This window comes from Hemiscyllium ocellatum, chromosome 7 (genome assembly GCF_020745735.1).
Source record: "Hemiscyllium ocellatum isolate sHemOce1 chromosome 7, sHemOce1.pat.X.cur, whole genome shotgun sequence".
Classification (NCBI taxonomy): domain Eukaryota; kingdom Metazoa; phylum Chordata; class Chondrichthyes; order Orectolobiformes; family Hemiscylliidae; genus Hemiscyllium; species Hemiscyllium ocellatum.
In genome coordinates, this window is record NC_083407.1 from 50,752,160 (window position 1) to 50,778,103 (window position 25,944).

The 25,944-nt window shown below is 40.3% G+C and overlaps 1 protein-coding gene across 3 annotated transcripts in view; it reads right to left on the minus strand.

The window, feature by feature from the left end:
* Positions 1-815: 815 nt before the first annotated feature.
* Positions 816-25,944, minus strand: part of fign (fidgetin) — a 45,404-nt gene continuing 20,275 nt past the window's right edge. For all 3 annotated transcript variants that reach the window (XM_060827873.1, XM_060827874.1, XM_060827876.1), the window contains exon 2: positions 816-3,103. In XM_060827873.1, the coding sequence (XP_060683856.1) occupies positions 816-3,095 (2,280 nt within the window). In that variant the 5' untranslated portion in view covers positions 3,096-3,103. The remainder of the gene's footprint in view (positions 3,104-25,944) is intronic.

Sequence of the window (25,944 nt, forward strand, 5' to 3'; positions counted from 1 at the left end):
ACAGGTAAACAGTGTAAAAGGTTCTGACGGACCACTTCAGAATAAACCTAGATACATTCAAAGTCATCTCCTCGCTATATTTTTTTTGAGGTAAACATACAGTAATATTAGTAATGAGAAACCCAGCCTATGACTCCCAGCAGTACATAGTGCTTTCAACACATTCCTTTGAGGTACAAATCACAATCACTTTCCTGAGTATTTGCGGACAGAACATTAAAAGAACTGAACTGCTAAAATTAAGGTCCAGATTATCAATACCCTGCTTTACTGTTTGCAGATGATACTGCAGAACAGACAGGATTGAGGAATACTGTTGTCCTAAGAATGGCAAAAGCTGGCTAGCCACCTCCTATTACAACCGTCGATTTCTCAATAAACATTTAGTTCAAAACTGTTTAAAGTTAAAGCTCTTGTATTAGCACATGCCACCTACTGAATTGTGAGGCAAACAAAAAAATAAAGCACCACTTCAGGCACTTGACAGCAACTGAATCTCAAGAACAGCAGAATGGAATCAACACAGAGGGTTCCTGTCCTTTGAAAACAACCCACTTTTCTCTGCACCTTGGTGAGCGTCGTCTTGTTTGAGCAGAACTAAACATCAACATAAGCTTTTCCATATACAGCTTACATTTGAGTAGCTCTGACATTTTGCGCTCTTCCTTCAAGTTTACCCTGACTCTCAGTCATATGCCAAGGTCACTGTTGTCTCCTTAGTACCTTTTTCAACTGTAATACTACTGAAAAAGGGGTTTCTAATCCCTATGTAGCACATTATTGTGACCAATGATCACTGCATATTCACAGGGTTATCATTGGCTGCCGCCAAACATTTTGTTCCACTCAACATACACATCCAGCTCTTTCTGGGAAATGCTTGGCTGGATCTTGCAAAAAGCATTATCAAAGTCCTGGTACGTGATTGGCCTTAACTGATTAGGCATGATGGCTGAAAGGTCTGTGCCCTGCATTGCATGAAGAGGGCCTACCATAGCTTCCTGACACAGTCGAACCACATCCAAGCCAGAGAAGCTCTCAGTACGCTGCACGATCAGTGCAATCTCCTTGTCACTGAGGCAGTAGTTGTGCTGTGAGAGCAAGTGTATTACCATCTGGTGCCTTGCTGAACTGTCAGGCAATGGGATTAAAAGTCGTCTCATAAAGTATCTGCGACCAGCTTCATCTATTTCCTCTGGTTTACTGGTGGAGCAAATTACCACAACCTGATCCTCCACAGAGGTCACTGAAGTGTCCAGCTGCATGAGGAGCTCTGTTTTAATACGACTGATGGGACTGGGTTCTTCATTCACTTGTGATGAAAGAAGCAAATCAACTTCGCTGATGAAAATGACAGCGGGCTGACGACAGCGTGCCACAAGGAAAGAGGCCTGAATGATCTTGTCCCCCTCCCCCAGCCACTTTGAAATAAGTGCTGAGCCATTGATTCGGAAGAAGGTGGCACCTAGCTGACTAGCTATGCACCTGCCCAATAACATTTTGCCAGTTCCTTGAGGACCGAAAAAAAGGATGCTTCTTGGTAGAGCACTGAGTCCGGTGAAAACATCTGGCCTCAGTATGGGCCATAAAACCTCCTCCTTTATAGATGCCTTAGCCATTTCAAGGCCTGCTATGTCACTCCAGTCTATTGGAGGCCCTTGGTTTATAATTTCATTGGTTACAAGTTCTATGAGGTGTGAATCAGTGTTCTTCAACAGTTCATCAGCTGGCCGGTTTGATGAGGTAGCTGCGCGAATGCCTGGGCCCTGGATTGGATGTGGGAGGAGTTGCCTGTGCTCATCACTACGTTCATTCATCACCGGCGAGGTGAATTTGCTGAAAGATTCGGTGGATCTTGATGGTCCCAAGGAATTTTTACCAGCACTGTACGAAGGGGGTGTGAGGGCCCTGTTTGACTGGCTGCTGAATTTTCTTTGCTGATCGGTGACTATCAGCTGTTTTGTTGGTTTAAATGCTAGAGGTGCCGACTCAGCACTCCTGTCAAAGCCATTTCCTCTGTTTGAGTTTGAAATGCTATTATCTGGCATTCTGTACATAGGGCTCTGCGCAGTCCGTTGTTGTCCATAACTGTAATTTCCATAGCTAGGCTCCATTTCCCCCTGCCCAGCCATGTAGAAAGCTTTTCTTTTCAGAGAATTGGCCGAACTGGTACTAAGTGGTGATGGAGCAATTGGTGGCAAGCCATGACTCTGGTAACTGTAGCCTGGTACAGTGGTTGGAGGGAGAGGAGTTGGAGCAGCAATGCCTGATGGCAGATAAGCAGAGGGAGGTGGGGCTGCACCAGGACTGTAGCCAGGGCCAACAGGAGTCTGTGGGGGGTAGCCAGCGGAGGGATAATTATACACAGTGCCAGAAATATTGGATGAACCTGTACTATAGCCTGGAACTAAGGAAGGAGGTGGAGGGGGTGGTGGAGGAGGAGGCGGCGGCGGAGGCTGAAGAAGGCCAGAGCTGTGCAAAGGTGATGGATGAGGTGATGGAAGTGCTGGAGCTGATTGACTACTGTAACTTGAATGCAGGTAAGAGCCATTGTAAGCTGTGGCATATTCCTGAGAAGCACCAACTGGTGGGAGCCCAGAATGGAGACTGCCACAGGTACTGGTGGAATAACTTGGTTCTGGCAGATTACTGGCTACTCCAGGAGAGGTTCCAATATTTCCAGAAGCATCTGTCGGTGGAAGGGTAGTGGTCACTCCTGATTTACTTGCAGTTATGACGTCTGGAACACAGCTCATAGGATACACACCTTCAGAGTTCAGTGAGGATTGCCAAGGCTCACCTTCATTTTTCCGCCCATTAACCAGTCCTGGTGGCCCCTCTGAGTAGCTACTTAAGATCGATCGCTCAGTGGGGCCTTCTAAAATTCCGGAATATTTCTCTGCATATTTTTTCAGTAGGTTTGAGGCAGTCAGTGCAGAGATATCATCGTTGGCCCAGGCATATTGATAGGTACGTTGCAGATGGCCTCTGAACACGTCTGCTTTGTGGGCTGGTGAACGAGTAGTGGAGGAAATGTCAAAGTGCTGTTCCGGCCACTGGCTCAGAGGCTGGGCATGCTCTGGCGTCCACTGCATCTTCAAGCCTGCAAAAGATAAGATTTTAATCCGTTAAAAACTGACACTTCAAATGCTGGCTAACCTACTGTGACACTGAGTGTTTACATGAATTGACATTGTGACTTAATGGACTTAGTGATTGCTGACTTCTTACTGTCAGCAATAATGTCTCAGTAACTATTTAATTTTTTATTTATCTTAAAACATATTTACTCAAGCTAAAGGTGAATAATCACGTTTGTTTGTTGTGGCAAGCAACAGTAGAAGTCTAACTCTGAAAAACTTCTTTCTAAATGCCAGCCACCTTGTGATGAGGATGAAAATCAAGAATGTCCAGTCATGCCACCGGCTTCCATTCTTCACCACAGCCTCGATGATTGGCAGGTACTTGGAGATGAAGGTCAGCAGCACAAGTACACAAACTGCGTGACTGAAAGCAAATCCCAATTGGAAAAAGTTGCATCTCTTCAGGAGGGATTTAACAAAGGAATACGTTTTTGTTTATGGTAACCTTCATCAATTTTTACCTACATGAGAATGAATAACCTGGATACTAGTCACTTTTAAATTGCATCTAGCTTTAAATTAGTTTGCATTTGCACAACCTTTTTGTGATAAATTTACCGTATACAGGAATTATTAGCTAATGATTACTGTGTCGTCCAAATCTAGCCTATCATAACCATTGAATATATAAAAACAATGTAAAATCATTGTGGCAAATTGGAATACAAGGCTAATATTACATTTGTCTTTTTAATTTGCAAAACCAGCACTAATTACTCCATTCCACAACAGACGCTATGACTGAACAGATTTCAGAGGTACTGCATTTACTGGCTGCTTCTCAGTACAGTTTCTGTTTTCTTTTTAATATAAAATATGAGACACAGCTGACATATCACTTCTAGGATACCTTTCTGATTTTATACTGAACACCTAGTTAGTGCGGTATAATGCACCCTGTGCAGAACAATATGACACAGACATTTCAGGTCATTCTATAATCCAACTCTCATCTGAGTGGTCTGAGACAGTTTCAAATCTGCTTCACAGAGTGCAGCAAAGCAATCTCCCAGGCAGCGCTCCATCGCTTTCATCACACAAAGCCTACAACTCGGCATGAATTACAACTGGCCCTTTTGCTTCTTAGTCCTGTTGTCGAAGCTCTGAAAAAACAAGCGTCACTTGTCTGCCAGTCCTCTTTCTTTAGCAGCCTTCAGGGTACAAAAGGCACTGGGCAGCCTAATCCTGCCGTTCTCACACAAACTCAAACATTATTTATCAAGCTGAGCAGAGATATTTAAAGTTACATTATATCTGTGACAATCTGTGGCATGTTATATTGCATTTCCCCAACTCCTCAAATACAGACAGAGAGAGAGAGAGAGAGAGACTAGCTGAAGCATCAGCTAACTCTGTCCAGGTCTTACCTGAGCATGGTACACATTAGTGTTTTGGTGCAGCTGTATCAACAGGCTTCCTTAATCTCGATCATATTACAAAAAGTGATTTTTCACAAATAGTCCAGTACCCTCTGGCACAGATTCTGTGATAAGGGGGAGGCCCAGTTAAATTGAAGCATCTGTGGCACTGCTCCACTCTGAATTATTACTGTCTTTTTTTTAAAACAGCTCCCACCCCTTCCTCATCTCCTCCCCCTCTTTAGCTGTTCACAGCCTGGATGAGGCATCAGATGCGGCTGCTGTAGCCTTGCTCCACTAAACAAATGCAACATACTGTTTGCCTGGTAACAGAACAGCATGTCGATTCCCATCTGACACCCTCTCCGGCATTAGCAAACCATTGCACTAGACATCGGGAGCTAATTAACAGGATGATGCTTTGCTAATTGTGTTAATTTACAGGGTTTAATTCAAAGAAAATCACAATATAGCTGGCACCTTTGTCATGGTTCCAACTTGCCACTGAAGAAATGTATGAAAATGCAAACATTGAAAATGTTCTCTGGCTGAAAAAAAAAGCAAGGATCAGAAGGGAGGGAATAAAAGATCTGGATTTCAGGGAAGCAAGGTTGAAACAATAATCATATCCATTAAAAGTTGCAAAGAAAGAAGAATACTGAAAATAAAAGTTTCAATATTTACAATTTTAAACATAAGTTAATATTCTAAATGTAGCATATTTATACTAAACAGTAATTTTAATTTTGAAACTAGAATACTAAAACCATAGCAAGTTTGTAACAAAAAACAGCTTAAAATGTCAGTGATTTTGTTAGAAAATAATTTTGTTGGCAACACTTCTTGAATTTTAATGTACCATAGCCATTGGAAAATCTCTCCTTAAACAAATGCATAAACAGAATACATAAACTTCAGTTTCAATTTTGTCAACATCTCGAGCACTTTCTCTGTAATTAATACCTGCAATTAAATAATTAGAAACAGTCACAGTTCACTATTAGCCATGTTGCCTGACAAAATTTGTTTGGTGATTCTCATGGTTTACATCTCCAAATGATTGCTATTTCATTTCACTGACCAACAGCCGCCTTTAAGTTGAAATCTGAATCTTTAGCACATCAGCAAATACTCACTTGGATGTGTGCCTTGATTCTTAAAAATGGAACTACAGAAGTTAGGCAGGCAGCATTCAAGAGAGTTTGCTAATTGATCAAAATTAAATGTGAAATTACCCCACTTTTCTTCTTTCTGCTAGAAGGAAGGTTGTCGGCAATTATTTGCCAAGCCACAACAAAATGCCATGATTCCCACAATTGATAGGGTGAGGAGGCAGGCTTGAAATCTCTCTCAGCCAGAATGGTGCTTAAACCCTGTGCCATTGGCATTAATCTGATCCACAGCTTTGCCAGCCCACCTCTACCTCAATTTTAAATAAAGAATAACGTAACCGGAACTTGCATTCTTACGCTAATAGATTCTAATTTAAATTCAGGCAGAAGAGCATTCCTTTTAAATCACACTTTCACACCTTGCATTTGCAGATTACATTACATCTTGGAGTAAATTACTTAATTTCTATTCCCTTTCATTTGCATAAAGAGGCACCTCCGACAATCACAGAAGCCTTTCTCTGTAAGTGTGTGTTTATAGTAGGTACAGTTGCAATCCCACAACATCAAATGCTAACTGAAATGGAAACAGAAAATTAAACGAAGCACAATGACTGACTTGAAACTATTCAACCATAGCTTGAACCATAGCTGACGGGCTCTACCCATTCTCTGTGGATATGGACAAAGCATAACTGTTTGTAAGTCTAGCTTCACTGCAAACATTTCAAGTTATGGACACAAGTATTACCCATGTGCAAAATTCTCTCCTTCACATCAGTGAGACTATAAACATTTAAACAAACAAAGGGGTAGCCAAGTGGTCTGTGGTGGAGGCACTGGTGGATTATTAATTTAGTGTCGGACTCTATTCTTGTCGCGTGCATACTCCCAAATCATCCCAAGACAGTCAACTGTTGGAATTGATTTCTGAGCTTCTGGCAGCATTAGAGCAGCCTCTCAGCTCATGTAAAAGAATCCAGAAACTAACTACGCATGTTGTGCTGCGATGTGCACAAGAGGAGCAAAGTTCATTCTTCAGCAGGAAAAGCTGAGGTTTGTTGTCGGAAAGGGAACCCTAGTTATTGGTGGGTGGGAGTGGGTACTGAGTTTTTTTGGGGGGAGGCTTTAGAGGTCCATATTGAATATGGAATCTTGCATGCAAAATAAAATACTGTCACCTTCGTGTGCACCATTCCAGTGAGCAGCCTATTTATTCTCGTTTCTTAAAAGCTACCTTTTTTCCAGGAATATCAAACACACAAGTACACAAAACAAAAATCGCATTTCAGCTCTTAGTATGGAGAAGAACTCTGCTGAAAGTCTACAGCACCATTTTTGGCACACTTTGATTACACAACATCCAAATAATGAAATAGTTTCTGACTGGCTCGAGGGCCTCGGCTCACATTCCACTGATTAGCACCTCAAAAGACTCACAAAGAATGCACTTTTGTATAATTTAACGGCGCTTGGTGGTCGAGCTTTCTGCACAATGATAAAAACCTACAACATTTTACAGCACATTCTTTATGCTTTGTAAATGCCAATCTCCAGAAAAGCATGCAAAAATTAGCCACAAAGTTAGCTTCTTTTTAAAAAAACATTCACTGTGATGGGCTGTAAGAATTTCCTGTATTTGAGTGAACAACATTTAGAATTATTTTCTAGGATTGACAAGCTTTTTTCTTGCAAACTCAAAGTAATATTTTCACTACCCTGGCTCAGAGAGCAAACAACACAAAGGTGACCTTATTTAGTACTATTAATCTCTGTATTCTTTGCTGTTTTTAAGCAAACATGACTGTGCCTCCAGTATGTCCATCCAATTTCCCACCACGTAAATTGGACAGCCGTTTGCACAATTCACTATTCATTATGAAACAGCTGAAAGGAAACACAGAGGTGGCTGTTCTCGTGATGCCTTGTAGCTGGATTCCACCACATCAAAAAAGAATTTTATGCTAGGGGAGCACAGTAATTGAAATTCATTCTCATCAGACTCATTACTGCTTTCATCGATTTACAATACTAAAGATGCTTATTAAGTAACTATGTTCAATAAATCATGTTAAAAAAATAACAAGTTCTTAACAGCCAATTTTCACCACGATTATGAATGTTAAACTGATATGTAACAAACACAGATTGCAAAACATTACTGTCATGAAACTGAAGTTTCATTGCCTGGGTTTGCTTTCTTACCTTCAATATAGGCTTAGTGAATTAGCACTGTTAATTAAAAAAGTGTAGATAATACTGAGAATAATTTAAAATGTATGACAGTGCCATTAAAGATAGCATTGAAAACATCACTTACTAGAATTGTGTACATAATAGAAAATACAATGTTGCTTAATGAGTGTCTTAATGAATGTCTTGTAACCACCTCAATTGACCGCCATCTTGGAAGTATTATAAGTAAACAAGAATGATAATTATGCTGTTGAACAAGTATTTACAGCATGCAGATAAATGAGCACAATCTATCCTAACCAGGGCAGATATCAGTCACATTCTAGTCATATTTTCCCATCAGTTGGGAAGGATGATTTTTAGATTGTGGGCTTGTAAATAGACTCACAATATAGGTTGAAATGACAATATTCCTTATGCAGTAATTAAATTGAACTTCTTGGTCAATCCAGCATAATTAATATCAAAACCATAGAGCATTGCATTTTGTTTGACATCTTTCACTCAGTTACTTGGGAATACTGTGTCCACTTCAAGCATAATTTCAGCTAATGTGTATTGAGCATGATAAAATATCTAAACTACTGATCATCAAGTTTAACAAGGAAATAGCCTGCATCTACCCTTGAGCACTCCTTTGCCAAAAAAAAGCAACATTTATAATTCACTGTACTTGGTGAGATTTTGTATCAGATGTAAACTCTCCAACTGGAGGTCAAGGTCCAAATGCACAAGCATTTCTGATCTATGCATTGTTTGAAAGGAGTTTCGACGGCCCAAAAATATGTAGCCTTCTTGTACAGTAAGCTTTTGAATACATCCAAATGAGCACATTCAGCAAGCAAAGAAAACAGCTAAACTGATGGAACAAGCGTAGAAATGAAAAAAATAAAATAATTGGATTGCCTGCTTACACAAGCCAGTCCCAATATCACAAAATTACTGACATATTGCTGGTGTATTTATTGCACAGACAGATAGAATCATTTGCTCGTGGTGACTCTGGTGGGCACGGCTCATGCTAGGTGTTGCTAATAAATCCACCATCAGAGACTCAGAAAGACAGCAGTGCGACGATCTCATGTTACCATACTGGTATCCCATGCTGCCTTGAGACATGCAGCATAGATCAAAGAAAAAATATGTTTTGATGCTACAACCCTGCAAGTTATGCTGCAGTGTAGAATCTACGTCTATTAAACTAAAGAAATGAATAAGATGATTGGAGAGCAGAGTTTGTGGAACAAGGAGAATAAGAACAGGGCTATAATTCAAGAAGCCATTACATAATGAACCTGAAAGAATGTTTATTCGTTATCTCAGGAAGTTGTAACTCTGACTGGGATACAGTTTTATAGATGTCAATAACATCCACTGCTTTGCCCAAGCAGTTACTCTTGATGTGTTAGCATGAACTGCAAATGTCACAAACTATTCAACCACAAAGGCCCCACAGCTAAACCTAATCCTGTCCTCACATGCACATTTTTGCAGCACGGATCCTTGAGTAGCAATCAGGAACACTGGCTGATTTTTCTTTCTCTAGCCCAAGGACACTGAATCCAATTGCAGCATGTTAATGTCATCTCAGCACTGCTCAGCTAACTCAGCACATATCAGGAGATCTTAGGAAGGGTGACCAAAGTTTGTTCAAAGAGGTGTGTAAAGAATTGTTTTTAAGAAAAAAGAAAATGGAATGATGACAAATATTTGTTTGTTGCAAGCTCACTAATTTCCATCTTGCTTCCGAAAAGGATTACTCCAGCTCCTTGTTTCTCTATCCTATCTGATCTTGATGATAGACAGTCAGTTTTTCTATAACATGATGGTTGCGTTCTTGTGCATTAGAAACAGCACTTAAATGTTGATGCTGTAATTGTGTTTGCATTTTAGAAACTGCTCCTCCAATTAATCGATCACATTGAGCAAATATTTTTTCTCCCCTCAAGCAAAGATTCACCTCACTTCTACCAATCCCACCACTGCGGCTGACAAGACCCTCATCAGTGTCCATTCCATTTCCCATTGGTTTACTTACATCACTCTCACTCCTCCCTCAAAACTTAAGTACAGTCTCCCTTGTCCTCATCTCCTAAACTATCAACCTCACATTCAACTGATCCTCCATTATGTCTCATGTATACCACCATTCACATAGCTTCTCCCCCCACCTCCCCCTACTCCCACTTATCTTTCAACATTAGAAGGGACTACTTTATTCATGATACCCCACTATTCCACTATTCCTCAATCCCTTGAGGGGAGGCAGTGACATAGTAGTAATTTTACTGAATTAGTAATCTAGAATCCCTGACTAATGTCCTGGAGTCATGAGCTTGAGTCTCACAATGACAGGTGGTGGGATTTGAATTCAAGCAAAATCAAAAATAAAATTTTGATTTCTTTCTAAAAGAAACTACTACCTGGTTCATCAGCAGCCTTTAAGGAAAGCAATTGGTCATCTCTACCTGATCTGGCCCCTGTGACTCCAGAGGCCCAGCAATATGGTTGACTCTTAGCTGCCCTCTGAAATGTTCGAGCAGGCCATTTGGCTCAAGGGCAATTCAGGAAGGGTAATAAATGCTGACCAACCCTGTAATGTCCACAACCTGTGAAATATTTGCTCAATGTGATCGATCAATTGGAGGAGCAGTTTCTAAAATGCAAACACAATTACAGCATCAACATTTAAGTGCTGTTTCTAATGCACAAGAACACAAGAATCCCCAACATCCCTCTTCACTTCTCAGGGTACCTTTCCATGCAAGCACTAATGAAAGGGTTCTTGTGGCAGAGTGGTACCTCTGGGCCAGGAGGCTTAGGTTCAAGTCCTACCTGCTCCGGAGGTGCGAGATAACATCCCTCAATTGGTTGATTGGAAAATTCCTACAAGCACAGGTGATGCATCACCTTTTCCCTTCACTTTGTTCTTTGTCTAAGGCTTCACACATCATTCCAGGTGAAATAATGATTTCATAAAATCAGAGTTGTGGAGCAGAGAACCAGACCCTTCAGTCCAACTAATCTGTGCTGATCAGATATCTTAAATTAATCTTGTCCCATTTGCCAGCACCTGGTCCATATCCCTCTAAACCCTTCCTATTCATATACCCTCTAGATGTCTTTTAAATGCTGCAATTGTACCAGCCTCCAACACTTCCTCTGGCAGTTCATTTCATATACAGATCACCCTCTGTGTGTAAAAGTTGCCCCTTGGTCTCTTAAATTTTTCCCTTCTCACCTTAAACCAATGCCCTTTAGTTTTGGACTGCTCCACCCTGAAGTAAACACCTTGTCTGTTTATTTATCCTATCCTTGCCCCTCATGATTTTATAAATCTCTATAAGGTCACCTCTCAGCCTCTGACATTCTTGGGAAAGTAGCCCCAGCCTCTTCAGCTTCTCCCCAAAGCTCAAATCCTCCAACTCTGGCAACATCTTTGTAAATCTTTTCTGAACCCTTTCAAGTTTCACAAAATTCTTCCGACAGCAGGGAGCCTAGAATTGTACACAGTATTCAAACAGTGGCTTAGCCAATATCATGCACAGTTGTGATATGACAACCCAACTCCTATACTCAATGCTCTGACCGATAAATGCAAGCACTTCTTCACTATCCTGTCTACCTGCAATTCTATTCTTAAAGGAACTATGAACCTGTAATCCAAGGTCTCTTTGTTCAGCAACACTCTCCAAGACCTTACCATTAAGTATTTAAGTCCTGCTCTGATTTGTCTTTCTAAAATACACCTAAATTAAACTGAAGTGCTGCATGTATTTGCTTGCACTTTTTTCAGTTTTATACACTGTATTTACTATTTGGTGTATTTACTGTATGGTCTCCTCAATAATGGATCATATACATTAGCTTGTCATTTATCACTTTGTAGAACACATCCAATCAACTTATTAGCTCGACCCTCAGCTTCCAGTTGGATGTCTTTTTAATTCACAACACCGTGCCCACTCAGACTTTCCAGTCCTCCATCTCTTACACATCTCAACAGAAGCTCAAAGAATAGACCAAACCTTCAGATGAGGCACAATGCAGCCTGCCAGACTCAACTTTAAATTCAACAGTTTCAGGTCATAAACTCGACTCCCCTTTTTGTTTGGATGGCAATTGAGTGATAATGCATTTGTTTCCCACTTACACTTGCTATAGATGCATTTTTGCTTCTTTACTTGGCCCATTAGAATCTCCTTTTGCCTCACAACATGATTTCTTTTGTAAACTCTCCTGCCTTCAGATCATCCCAAACTTTCCCATTTGCAATTTCCACCCCTTCCCACTTTCCCTAGTTCTGCAGTTAAAATCTGTTACATCTCTATTTTTCTTCCAGTTCTAATACAAACTGTTTCCTTCTCTATGATTGACAGGCTTGCTGTGTACTTCCAGCATCAACAGTATTTTGCTCCTGTTTTGAGACACGAGGATTTGAAAAAAAAGAGACAGACTTGCTCTTGTTATAATCCTTTTCGTGACCATTGCAAATCTCAAAGCACTTTAGAACCAATGAAGTACTTCTGAACAAGTGTGATCGTTCTGGAGTAAGGAAGCATTGCTGTAGTGTAATATCTATGGAAGGAATGCTAGAACATTGGGTCTAGACAGTTGAAGGCAAGGCTGTGAATGATGGAGTAAAAGGAGGGGCAAGGATAGGATGAGGGTGTGGGATATGGCACAGGATATGAGAAGAGCAGGAAAGAGCTGAAATTTATGATGGGTAATGGAAGGGACAAAAGGCAGGAAAGCAGTACAAGTTAGAAATTCATGCAGCAAGTGAGTTGAGTTATAGATGGAAGTAATGGTGGGATGAGGAAGCAGGCAATCTATTGTGAGAGAAAATATGAGAACAGATATTCGCTCCAGGAACTCAGATTACAAGCAGTTTGAGTCAGCCTTGGTCAATGAGCAAGAAATAGAGGAACACATTCACAACAGAAAAAAAGTTTGAAGTGCATGGCAAAACAATTGGCTGAATGTTTCCATTTTTGGCAAAGTATTTTCTTCAGTTGGATTCACAGTACCTCATTTGCCTTGGTCCATGTTGATTTTTCTCATGCTATCTGCTTTTCAGCTGTATGCAACAGGCCTCTCCTGCACCCATATCATGGTATTACATGAGCTGGAGAGACAAAGGTACTTGCTGCTGTTCACACTTATGGCCACCACACCACTAGCACCATACTTAAGATCACTGCTATGTCAGACGCTGATGCCAGGACTCGCTCTTCACACTATGGTCCTGCACTGTTATCCTGAAGGAAATGCAAATGAACTTCTCAGTTTACCTACAGGAACCTGGAGATGCTGGTGGATAATGTGGTGGAAAGGATGGCAGAGCTTATTCCTGATCGGCAAAGGAGGTCACACCACAAGACTCAGCCATCCTGGACCAACATAGTGCCCCAGATCAATGCAGTGTCTTGGGTAAAATGCAATGCACAGCAGTGCAGGCAAAAGTCAATGACCTTCTGCACTTCGCAAAAATAAGTGCCACCATCTTCATTCTGCTACCTCACACTCAAAGGGCCACCACTCTCTCGGACTCTGTCCCTGTACATTCATTTCACCAGGGGCTCATGGACTACAACTCTCATTCTTCCATGCATCTTGATAACTCAATGGCTCTCATCCAACCCAACTTTCCAAATTACTTTTCAGCTCTTTGCTTCTTACTCATTCAGTAGGAATACTTTATCACATTTCCTGCCATGGATCATCAATAGCTACTCCTTCATTGTGCTAAATCCCTCTTGTTATCCCATGGCAGGAAAAACCAGCCCATCAGCTCAACTAGAATCAGATGATCCCATTGACAAGTCTGACGGAGACATATTTAGAAACAGTTTTGATGCAAAGTAAAATTTATAAAATTGCCTTCGTTGACTTTCATTTGACCTTCTGAAACCCTTTTTCACTTTAAGGCATGACTGATTGCAAATACACTCCATGTGCTTCAACCAATCTATGTTGCTGGCACATGCTTTACGTTTGACGTGGATATGGAATGGTGCCAGTCAGCAACACGCCCACCTCATTGTCTATTCAGTGCTCTGAACTGTGACAAGCTGCCCATCTCTCCCTCTACAGTTTAAAAAAAGCTCACCACAGAGACTGTGAACCTCCAGGTATATGCAAAGTTGTGAGCAGTATTATTGATAGCTTAAATCCAGAGGATTCATGAGATAAGCATGTGCCTCTGCAAGGAAAGTGATCTGGTAGAAACATTCAAGTCTCAAAGTGTTCCTGAGTTGTAAAGTCCTGAAAGAATGATGTGGTGTTAGAGTGGGTCAGAAAGCTGCTACAACAATGTAATAACGTTACTGGTTTGGTGATGACCACTTAACTTTGATGAAGAATGCAACACTGTGTCCTGGAGCATACACAAACACTATTGCGAAGGCAGAGTTGAAAAAAAAGGCTTGCAGAAGTATGCAGTGAGCTACTGGCACTGACTTTCATATCAGAGAACTGGCACCATCTACTTTGTTGGCGGGAATGGGAAAATTAAAGAATTACAGAAATGAGATGCAAATACATGGAAATAAAGGTTTTATCAAGACTCGGTTCTGCCTTTAAACCCCAAGGGGAAAATCAGGAACTTTTCTCTTCCCATCGAGAATCTGATTTTACCATGTTTACCATACTAACTTTTCACCGTTGCCCACGCTGCACAAGGATGCAGAACATTCAAACTGTTGGCTTCACTTACCACTGTTTAGGTGGGGAAAACAACTGATCATCCACAATGCCAAAATAGACAAGCAGTGTTGCTGAACAAAGAGACCTTGGCGTGCAGGTTCATAGTTCCTTGAAAATCGAGTCGCAGGTAGGTAGGATAGTGAAGACATTTGGTATGCTTTCCTTTATTGGTCAGTATTATGTACAGGAGTTGGGAGGTCATGTTGCAGCTGTACAGGACATTGGTCAGGCAAAAGTGAGGACTGCAGATGCTGGAAATCAGAGTTTAGATCAGAGTGGTGCTGGAAAAGCACAGGAGGTCAGGCAGCATCCGAGGAAGCAGGGAAAAAAAAATCGACGTTTCGGGCAAAAGCACTTCATCAGGAATAGAGGCAGGAATCCTCTAGAGTGCAGAGATAAATGGGGGTGTGGGGCTGGGGAGAAGGTAGCAAAGAGTACAATAGGTGAATGGGTGTGGTATGGGACATTGGTTAGGCCACTGTTGGAAGATTGCTTCCAATTCTGGTCTCCTTCCTATCGGAAAGATGTTGTGAAACTTGAAAGGGTTCATAAAAGATTGACATGAATGTTGCCAGGGTTGGAGGATTTGAACAATCGGCAGAGGGTGAATAGGCTGGGGCAGTTTTCCCTACAGCGTCGGAGGCTGAGGGGTGACCTTATAGAGGTTTATAAAATCATGAGGGGAATGGATAGGGTAAATAGACAAAGTCTTTTCCCTGGGGTGGGGAGTCCAGAACTAGAGGACATAGGTTTAGGGTGAGAGGGGAAAGATATAAGAGAGACCCAAGGGGAAACATTTTCATGCAGAAGGCGGTACGTCAATGGAATGAGCTGCCAGAGGAAGCGGTGGAGGCTGGTACAATTGCAACATTTAAAAGACATCTGGATAGGTACATGAATAGGAAGGGTTTGGAGGGATATGGACAAGGTGCTGGCAGGTGGGACTAGATTGGGTTGGGATATCTGGTCGGCATGGACAGGTGGGACCAAAGGGTCTGTTTCCGTGCTGTACACCTCTATGACTCTAATCGAACAATCCAGAAGCAGTGTAGTGGTATGGCTGAATGCTCTCAGCATGCATGTGGACACTGATCCTATGTATCTTGATGATATTCCAAAGGAGCAGCATAAAACTGAGAAAGTGATGGGAGAAGTTAAGGATTTATATCCTCACGGAATGCTGATACATATGTTCTGTCTACACCATTACAGACAAACTTCAAAGTACCAAACAGGGGAATTTAAAAAGAGTTTTTGAAGGATGGGCTGAACAATTGCATTGAGGCTGCAAAGAGGTTGAGGAAGATAACCACCATGCTCACAGTCACACAAAATAATATTTGCATCACTGATTAGGGCCATTTCAATGTTTTGAAAGGGCCAGAAACCTGACTGGAGTTTGCAAAAGGAGCTGTAGGAGAGTTTAGTAAGAGTATAACTGCAGATAGGTTTTATTTCTTGAAACGCTAATAAAAATGTACTCAAATCAGGTAGCTTTCCTTTCTTTTTTCAGGTGTCAATCCATAAATAACTAGATTTATTTGATTCAGATTCAAAAACTTGTCAAAAAGAAAGAGTTTTAAAGTCAGACCTCTGGGTTAATTGTTTAAATATGGCAATCACTGGTTTATCAAGTTGGGCTAGTCAGGGAATGTTTGGAGGAATGGAGGGGTCAAGGGTGAATCGTGAAAATAAAAGAGAGAGTAGTTTTAAAATTGAAGAGAACTATATCGGAAGAGACAATGCACAATTTAAAATATTCACAGGTATGGTGTCAGAATTCAAAGCTCACTAGTTTACTGGAAATGACATCAAGAGAGAAATAAGTAGATCTATGCACATGTACATTTGTAAGAGTATGAAGAATTGGAAGAGAGAAAGAAGATTCAAGGGTAGAATGAGGCAAATTGGAGGGACATTTGTTGAGGTGGGAAAATGATTTGGGGAAGCAGAGGCTGTTCAACAGATATTGTCTACCGTAAAGAAACCCATGAGTTCTCAAATGTTACTTTTACTGTCCAAGACCACCTAATTTTTACAATATCTGAGACAAACCAATTTCAATACTCACAGGTGATTAATGAAGGAATGACTGTTGCTCATCTTTTCACTACCTTTGTAACATTTTATCACACTAATCAGGAGCTAAAAGGTAGAAATAACCATGATCAATTCTATATGGAACTGGAAATACAGAAAAGGAGTATTGAATTGTTAGGAATGAGAGCAATGACACAAAAGCATATTTAGAAACAATTCTGTTGCTAAATAAAACTGCCTTCACAAACTTTTATGCGACAGAGTTCAATTTGAAGAAGTTTCCTGAGGCATGCCTAGTCTAGCTTCCAATAAATTGCTGCCCACTTTTCCATAATTATTTATTAGTTTCACTTGCTGGTTTATCCTGAAACAATAGATCTATGCACATGTACATTTGCAACAGGTTATCCTGCAATCTATATTAAAATTTTCCATTGTACATGAACAACTAAATCCAAATGAAAACATATGAAACAGATGAGCACGATATAAAATTAGGCTCAGAAAGTGGTGTTAAATATTCCATCTTTCTGCTGTGGAGTAGTTACTTGATCTTTCAGAGATAGATTTAAGGAAATTAATGTAAATTTGGTTTATATACAGAGTCGCACTACACATTTTTGGAATTTAAAAAAGTTGTGCATAGAATGTGGGCATTGCTGGCTAGGCCAACATTTAACACCCATCCCTAACGGTCATGGATAATGTGATAGCGAACTGCCTTATTAAAGTTCTTAGCGTTGAGGGACACCCACAATGCTGCTAGGGAGCTCCAAGAATTTCACGTTGCAAAAAATGAAGGAACAGCAAAATACTTCCAAATTTGAATGGCCTGTGCCTTGGAGGAAAACTTGAAGGTGATGTTGCTCCCAAGTATCTGCCCACTCCTGTCCTTCTATATGGTAGAGGTCACAAGTTTGGTGTACACTGTCTGAAGATACTTTGTTAGTTACTGCAGCGTACCTTGTAGATGGTATACATAAATGTTGCTGTGTACCAATGGTGAAGGGAGTAACTATCCCATCCTCCACTTTCAGTAAAGTTGTTCTGTATAATGTTGAGCTTCTTGAACTTTTGTTGGAACTATAACCAGTCAAGTATTTCACCACACTCCTAGGTAAATCAAAGCAAAGCACTGAAGATGCTCACAATCCAATATAAAATTAGAAACTGCTGGAGAAAGTCAGAAGAATGTTAACTCTTTATTCTTCTACGGATGATGCCAACCATGCTTAAGTCATCCAGCATTTCTTGCTCCTATTTCACTCTTGACTTGTGCTATGTATTTGGACAGGGAAAGAGGAAACAGGAATCCCAAGCCTTTAACCTCCTCTTGTAGCCAGTTTGGCACATTACCGTCAATTTTGTCATTTCAATCAACAAATGAGTTCACATTACTTCATGAAACAGACATGGGCATAGAAAAACTAAAAAATCTAAAATTCATAGAATTTCCAACTCATTTCATGAAAAATGTTTATTTTAAGAATAATGTGGAATGCATGGTCTTGTGATCAGCTACAGATGACTTGAACACAAATACAAGTGACTTAGAATCTTTTTCTCTCACTACTTTGAATGATGAAAAATACTTAATAGTTCGCAATATTTTTCAGCAGTAGTTGGTGAGCACATAGAACCACAAATAAGAAAAATTCAATAAAGCAACAGACCAATATTCATGTTAAAAAATTTACGTTATTTAACACAATTGAGTTGTTTCTTTAAAACAGCACTGCCGAACTTTATCAAGGCTCTCACATAACTATTTCACTACTTTTTTTCAAAATGACTACCAAAATATCAATTGATTGAATGAGTTGATAGAGCCACAAGACATAAGTATTTTATAAGTAATCTACCACAATTTGCATACAAAGTCAAAACTAAGTGGAGTTCTCAAGTGAAACAGCATAGAAACTGGGGGAATTCTTCTACTAGGGAACATAGACATAATCCAGTATCTAAAGTCCTACATAATGTCCATAATTATACTTATATTACAAATAATTTTCTTCACAATGTCCAGTAATGTCTCTGGACTAGCAATCCAGAACACAAGCTATGGTCATGGGGATACTGGTTTGAACCACAGTAGATAGTGAAACCTCAAGTTCAATAAATTAAAAACTAGCCTACAGGCAACCATTGTCCATTCTTATAAAATACTATCTGGTTCACTAACGTCCTTTTGGGAAGGAAATCTGCCATCCTTTCCCAATCTGGCCTACATATGAATCCAGGCTCACACTACTGTGGTTGACTCTTAACTATTTTCTGGACAGTTAGGGATGGGCAATAAATGCTGGCAAAAGATAGCCGAATTCAGTGAACAAATTTTTTAAAAGTTGGAAAATGCACATTTAACGTTTTCCTGATCTACATAAAAATAAACCTGTTTAGAGTGAGGAGAAAAGCTGCTGGACTGCCCTTCACTTCATGTTCTCCCATCTGAGCAGAATTTTCTTCTCCCTTGTGCATTGTGGCAAGAAAGTTAGGAAAATTCAGCAAGAATAAAACAGCCAGATTCTTGACGGCAAGAAAAAATATTTCAACATATCCTCTAGGATTCAAAAGGCAGAGGTCAGAATTTACTAAAAAACGACAACTGCTTTGTTTCATGCATTTGCATCCTATTATTAAGGTAAACAGGACTCATTTCTCTGCAGTTCCCAATTCTCTTCCTTTGCCAAGAAACTAGTAAACGCCAATTGATTTTGTTTTCTTTATCCAGCTGTCTTCACCATAACATCCCTGCATGTCCAAAAAAGACAAAATACTGCAGACGCTCAAAATCTGAAAGTAAAAGCAAACTGCTGGGCTACATATGTGGAGAGAGAAACATGGTTATTGTTTCAAGTTGAGCGTGACTTTTCTTAACTCAGCAGCGCAGCAGTTTGTCTTTAACTTTCAGATTTCAAGCATCTGCAGTATTTCACCTTTTTTGGACATGCAGGATGTTGTGGTGAAGACAGCTGGATGAAGAGTGTGACTCTTCTTAACTCTGCTTCTCTCTTCACAGATGCTATCAGACTTGGGTCTCTCCAGGACTTTGTTTTTATCCCTTCATGGCCCACCGATACCATCCTCTAACTTTTATCCGAGCAGGTTGGCAACAGCAAAGCACCATCGTCACCATAACATTTGCTTTCACCTTGACTCACAGACCCATCAGACCTTCAGCCTTTCTCTTTAGAGCTCAAGGACACCTACAGCATACACATTTCTGCCAGGTCACTTCATGTGCAGGAACAAACACACATCTCACATCGACAGAATGCATCCTTTGCTCTCATCTTCACTATTTAGCGCTCACTCATTTTGTACTTACTTGGAATCTCTGCCTCTGTGGCTTACATAGCCGTACCCCTTTCTCTGCATTAAAAGGCATATTACAGTTCAGAGTTCTGAACAATCAAGGAGGTGGACATGTTACTGTATGGCACAATTTCACACTGCCAGCAGCTTACGTGGTAAATACATGCTTGAAGCAGGGCCACGGCTGAACGTCAAAGGGAAGCAATGCTTATTGAGAGGGAATATTGTTAGTCAGGGGACAATGTCACAGCCAGTATAATTTCATTGGCCGGGGTGGGGGGGGGGGGTTAAACCCATGGTCAGTCTTACAAATTAAACTTCAATCAGTCCGAGGATTACAGTCGGGGTACTGTGGAGTCATCAGTCCAGGCAGTAGGCTATTATTTCCTGTCATGAGACAATAAGAGGGACAGAGCATGACGACAGTGGATGGAAGAACAATTATGCAGGAGTAGTGGTGATACGGTGTTCCCAGTGATCGAGTCAGCAGCACACAAGATAGGAATGAGTCGTAGTTAAGGACAATGGGAAGTGGACAAGATGAATGAAATAATTCTACTTTAGGAGACTTGGGGAGTGTGCAGTGACAGAATGAGGGTGAGTAGTGGCCTTGAGTGAATGAGTGTGCTATAGCAGAAGGAGGATGATGGCACTTACACTTGCAGAATGCAGAAGATCACTGATGTTCTGCCTGACTGCAGTGCATTGCATTTTACCCAGGGTGTTACCCAGGACAGCTGGGTATTGTGGTGTAGCCTTCTTTGCTGGTCAACAGGAATAAAGCAGTGCCCTCCCTTCCACCAACCCCTCCACTAGAGTGCAAAAGGAAATCCTTGGCTTGTAGTGTGTGAAGTGCAATGGAACTGCAATTTTAATTTAACGAGTTTCATAAACATTGCTCAGTCCCAGCAGTAGTGCACATTTTTGCCTCGACCACGATTCTGCGAGATTGGTGCCAAACAGGCCAGTTGCATAATTGATGAGAATAAGAATGGAAGATTGTGTGAGAAATGTCAACATGAGCCAAGGTGGTTTGAACAACATAAATCTCACTTGAAGCAACTGCCAAAAATCAGCAAAATACAGCCATTTATGTCTTTAGCACTGTCCCATATGAATGAGGCTTAGGTATCTATCTCATGGGACAGCATAATTCACATTGACCTATTATTAATAAAATACAGGTAAGTTATGTATTTGGCTTTCATATGCTTCAAATATTGATACGTCCATGCTTCCTCTTTCTTTATTTCTGACCCCCAATAGTCAGCATTCTTTTTCACTTGCTAAAATTTATAAAACATAAAACAAAGGAATAGAGTAGACACATGGCACGAGGTTACAATCTGGTCATGACTATGTCGAATGGTATAATAAGCTCAAGGGAGTAAATGGACTTCTCCCATTGTGTAATCTGAACACTGTTACAGTCATATCTTTCCTCTATCTCACATACCAAGAACCCATTTATAAAACCTGTCCTTTAGCTCGTCTTGAAACATGTTTATTAAAATAGACCTCCTGATGAAGGGCTTATGCTCGAAACGTCGAATTCTCTATTCCTGAGATGCTGCCTAACCTGCTGTGCTTTGACCAGCAACACATTTGCAGCTGTGATCTCCAGCATCTGCAGACCTCATTTTTTATTAAAATAGAAGCATTAGACCATCTTCCTTATCATTTGAGTAGATAGATGGGTCTGTGACCTCAGGCAATTGAAGGACATACATATATCCAAAAGCAACGAGCTGAATCGGACACCAGCCCTCAAGGTCAGATCATTAGATTTAATTTTCTAATGACCCAGTTATTATCACCAGCATTACTGCACACAAATGTATCATACTAATATATTTTATGGTGCACTGTGACAGAGCATCTCACAGCTGTCCTGTAATCAAGGGTCTTCCCTCATTTTTCATGGTAAAAAAAAATGTATCAATTGCTACAAGTGCGAGCTGATAAGGTAGGACAAGTCAATGAGACATTTGGGACCCTTATGAAAAAAACCAAACCAACATTTATCTCCTTAAATCAATGAAGTTTAAGGATTGGGGAGGAGTAAATTAGAATCAAGTACATAAAGAAAAATAAAGGGGAGAGAAACATTTAATTAAGAGCAAGAGACAGCATAGGAAAATAAGAACATAAAACCTCCAAGAACAATTTGCTACTTGCAGGAATGAGACTTCAGTTTCAATGGTGTCTTTCTGAGCAGAGAAATTTCTTTTTTTAAAATCAATTGTTCAATCAGTGTCTAGGATGCTTGCATGGCTTCTATCTAAAGATGGTGAGGAGCTCCCAAGGCTGAAAGGTCAAGTGGATATCTTCCAGCAATTACAGATCAGCAGCTCTCGAGCGAGAAGTGGGAGCTACTGATGCAGGTAGGATGGCAGTGATGGAGGGGGCTTCTGAAGAATGAACATGTGATACAGAAACTGCATCCATAGCTGCAGACCACTAGGTTGGAGAGAAAATCTCTTACTGCCTCTGTGGTCAACTGTAGGGACTGGGATGGTGAAAAATGTGATCTGAAGCACCTGACTTCAGTCTGTCTTTATTCATTGTCTGAAATATCCAACTTCAAAAGGGGAAGGGGAGAGGAATGGGCAACCTCAGGTGTTTGTGCTGTGCCTTTATTTGGCTACTCCAGTACTTATGGTGGATAAATATCACTCCCCATTCTCCTTCCCACAAAAATCCATTTTTAAAATGACACAGACGTGGAGAACATTTGCAAGCCGGTCATCGATGATCCCACTTCAGCAGCCACTTAAACATTTGTCCCCATGTCTTCAGCCTTGCAATGTAAATTTAGAACCTAGATGGGCAACAGCTTCTAGGATTTGTAAATGTGAATTGAAATTATATTGTTATAAAACTACTGTGCATCTGCTAAGCCATTCTGTATCTTAAAACTGTGAAGTTCCAAATGAAGAAGGGGAATCATTCTTAAAAAAATGATACTTCCAGCTATGTTATGGTCATCCTCCCATCCCCAACTTAGCCATAACAATTTAGGATCACTGACAAGTGAAAAGGAAACATCTCCCTGACTGTACCACTTCGGGAAACTTATTGAGACAGTGCAAGGACTGTACTAGATGACACATTTTACACAGCAGAGTATAATTCAGGATTTCGTAAAAGCTCCCATCCTAATTTTTTTTTTAAACCAATAGAAAACCACCTCAACTGTAAGTAACAATGGACATCACATGCAGCTGCTGCCGTGGAGACTTCATGTTGCTTCCGGTGATGCTGTTGCCTCTGATGCAGGTAATTATACTGCTGGACAAATGTACCCTGAGCCTGGCTCAGGTCTGAAGATTCTATACTACAATTAATCAGAGCTTGGAGATATTGGATTGATTTATAATACTTTGAACAAAGCAGCAACTAAACATAGAATTTATATATTGAGAATTTTCTCGGAATTGAATAGGACTTAAAAGCACATAATTTATTTGTCTCCAAAACTTCCTCACTTTCTGAAACAAAAATAAAATGACATTAATATTGTACCAATAAAGAGCTCCAGTTAAAGGAAGCAAGGTTGATATTAACAGTGAATTGAAAACAGGTCTGTTGCTTTGCAAATAAGACATCTGAGACAATGAATGACATAAATGAGGAAAAATAAAATTCAGTACTGTATTAGGAACATAAACTTGTGTTGAATTGCATGTCACCAGATTTTATTAAAGTTAGCTTTTAAAGAATTTATATTTTCAGAACTAAAATCAAAACAAAGTCAAATGCAGAAGGACAAATAAATTTCAGAAACGTGGAAACCAAAATGGGAGCAATTCTTACTCTATGTAATGGCATTTTGTTTATTCCAAATAATGAAGATTCTAAGGTGGAAATACAATGATGAAAGTCAGTAAAAGTATTCTAAAAATGAGGTGAGATTATATCTGTGGGATTTATTTGTGAATAAAAGGTACAATCAGGTCATTTCACAAAACAATGAGGGCAGGATAATCAGCATGAGCTCCTGAATTCACTGTCAGGATCAAATCAAAAGCCCACACTGTGTAAGGAACAGTCACTCATTGAAATTTCCCTTTGTGTTGCCAACTAAATGTTGAGAAGGTGAACTCATCATCCAATTAAGGATGGCAAGCAGGCTCTCAACACTGGAGAGCCAATTGGAGATCTTCCAACTTGAATGCAGCAGCAGGAAGCTATGGCAGGTAAGTGAGGGTGAAGCCACTGCAAAACAGAGAAGCCCTCTCTCCAATGTTTTCAAATAAAAAGCTAGCTTTGTAGCAACGTTACCACCAAGATGGGGAGGGGAAATGTTCACTGCAGCTGCAATTAAACCCAAGCAGGTAATGCTTCTAAATGTGCCCGGAATACTGCCACCCCAACTCCCATGGAGAGACACGTGCAGGTAACTATTGCTCCCCACTAATGCTAACTAGAAAATCCCAGTCCACTTTCTGTTTTTAGGAAGTTAAGTCAGTTTTTTCAAGAAAAATCTTCCTGCTTGGACATGATTACACACCTCTAGGGCAGTGAAGACTTGATGCTGGACTCGCTGGGCCACAGCTACCACTGATCCATAAGACCCTCAGCCCAAATCAATCAATCAGCCATTCCTGACAGGGCTTCAAATCAATACAGTTGGCTACCCACTCACAAGCAATAACCCGGGGCAGAACAGAAAAGATTCTGATCCTGCTCACTTCTGTTCTGAGCACAGCAAGGGCTAAAGATTCAGTTTCTAGTCTTGACCTCCACTTTGGATCTATGGGTAAGATTAAGAATCTCCTGCATTAAAATGAGGTTGAAAGTAAAAGGGGAAAAAAAACACTATTAGGAGTCCATTTACACCTTTCACCAGCCAATTACAACAGTAGTGTCTGAAGCACAAGAACAAGCAGCACTACACCTTCCAGCTCAGACATGGGACAACATGGAAAGTCAAGTAGAGTAAAAGTAAAATCAAAAAAGACGTAATCTGACTTGCAGCCTTACAAACTATGCTTTAAAAATGTTCACAGTAATGCTTCTACAATGCTAGATAAGTATTCCAATCAAGAGAATACACTACAGAAACTCAATGATTACACAGTGTCCATGTGTCATCCTCTTCCGATTCAGCTGACCTTGAAATTTAGACATACAAAGAGTAAATGCTATCAGATTTCCTGCTCGATTTTTTTTGTATCGGTATCTATCCTTCAATCTCTGCTTCGTTCACTCCTGAGCTAACCAGCACAAAATCTAGGAAACACTGAAGGTGAATAAGTAGAAACAGACGAATAAATGAGATGGGATTCCTGTAATGCAATCTATACCTACAACAGACTCTTCTTTCAACATTAATAAATGCAACTCAGAATGTAAGATGAAAGAACTAAGACCAAAAACTTCACAGCCCACAAATATTGTTAGACAAAAAAAAAAGTGTGTATATTAATATCTGTTTGGACAGGTACCAGCTGAGGGGCTTTTTTTAAATGTAATCTGTCCATTAACTATTGGCGGTCTATTTCAAAATGAAAATCACCCATTTGTTTGGACAGGTATAATGGGAACATCACCTGTCTCAGTCTGAAATCTACCTGTCAAGTACTGGCACACAGGTTATTCTTAAAGCACTGTTCTGTTTTATTAAATGGTGTATTCCCGGAGGGGTTTTGCTGCAGACTGGATTTAGCTTCTGAGTAAATAATCTTGTGTAAATGCTACCAGAGTCGTAACTAAGGATTCAATAAAACTCATCTCCCCTGGATGCAGTTGTGAGTCATGAACCAGAACTGGCTATAAAAACAGTAGCTTAACATGAGTTTTGAGCAATGGAAGATGCCATGATTTACCATCACTTTGCACTGGTCATACCATACACCAGTATGACATATTATTCAAAGCATTATTGGAAAGAATGTTTCAATATTGTCAATGGTGGGGAAGTGCATGTAAAATTCAACCTTTTGCTAGTGAAGACTCACCTCAAAATGTATGGACTGATAAATAAGGTTCCCGGGATCATTGTTAGAAGATAGATTTGCCTCAAATTTCTTGCCAACCTCTAGAAATACAGTCAGCAACTGATTT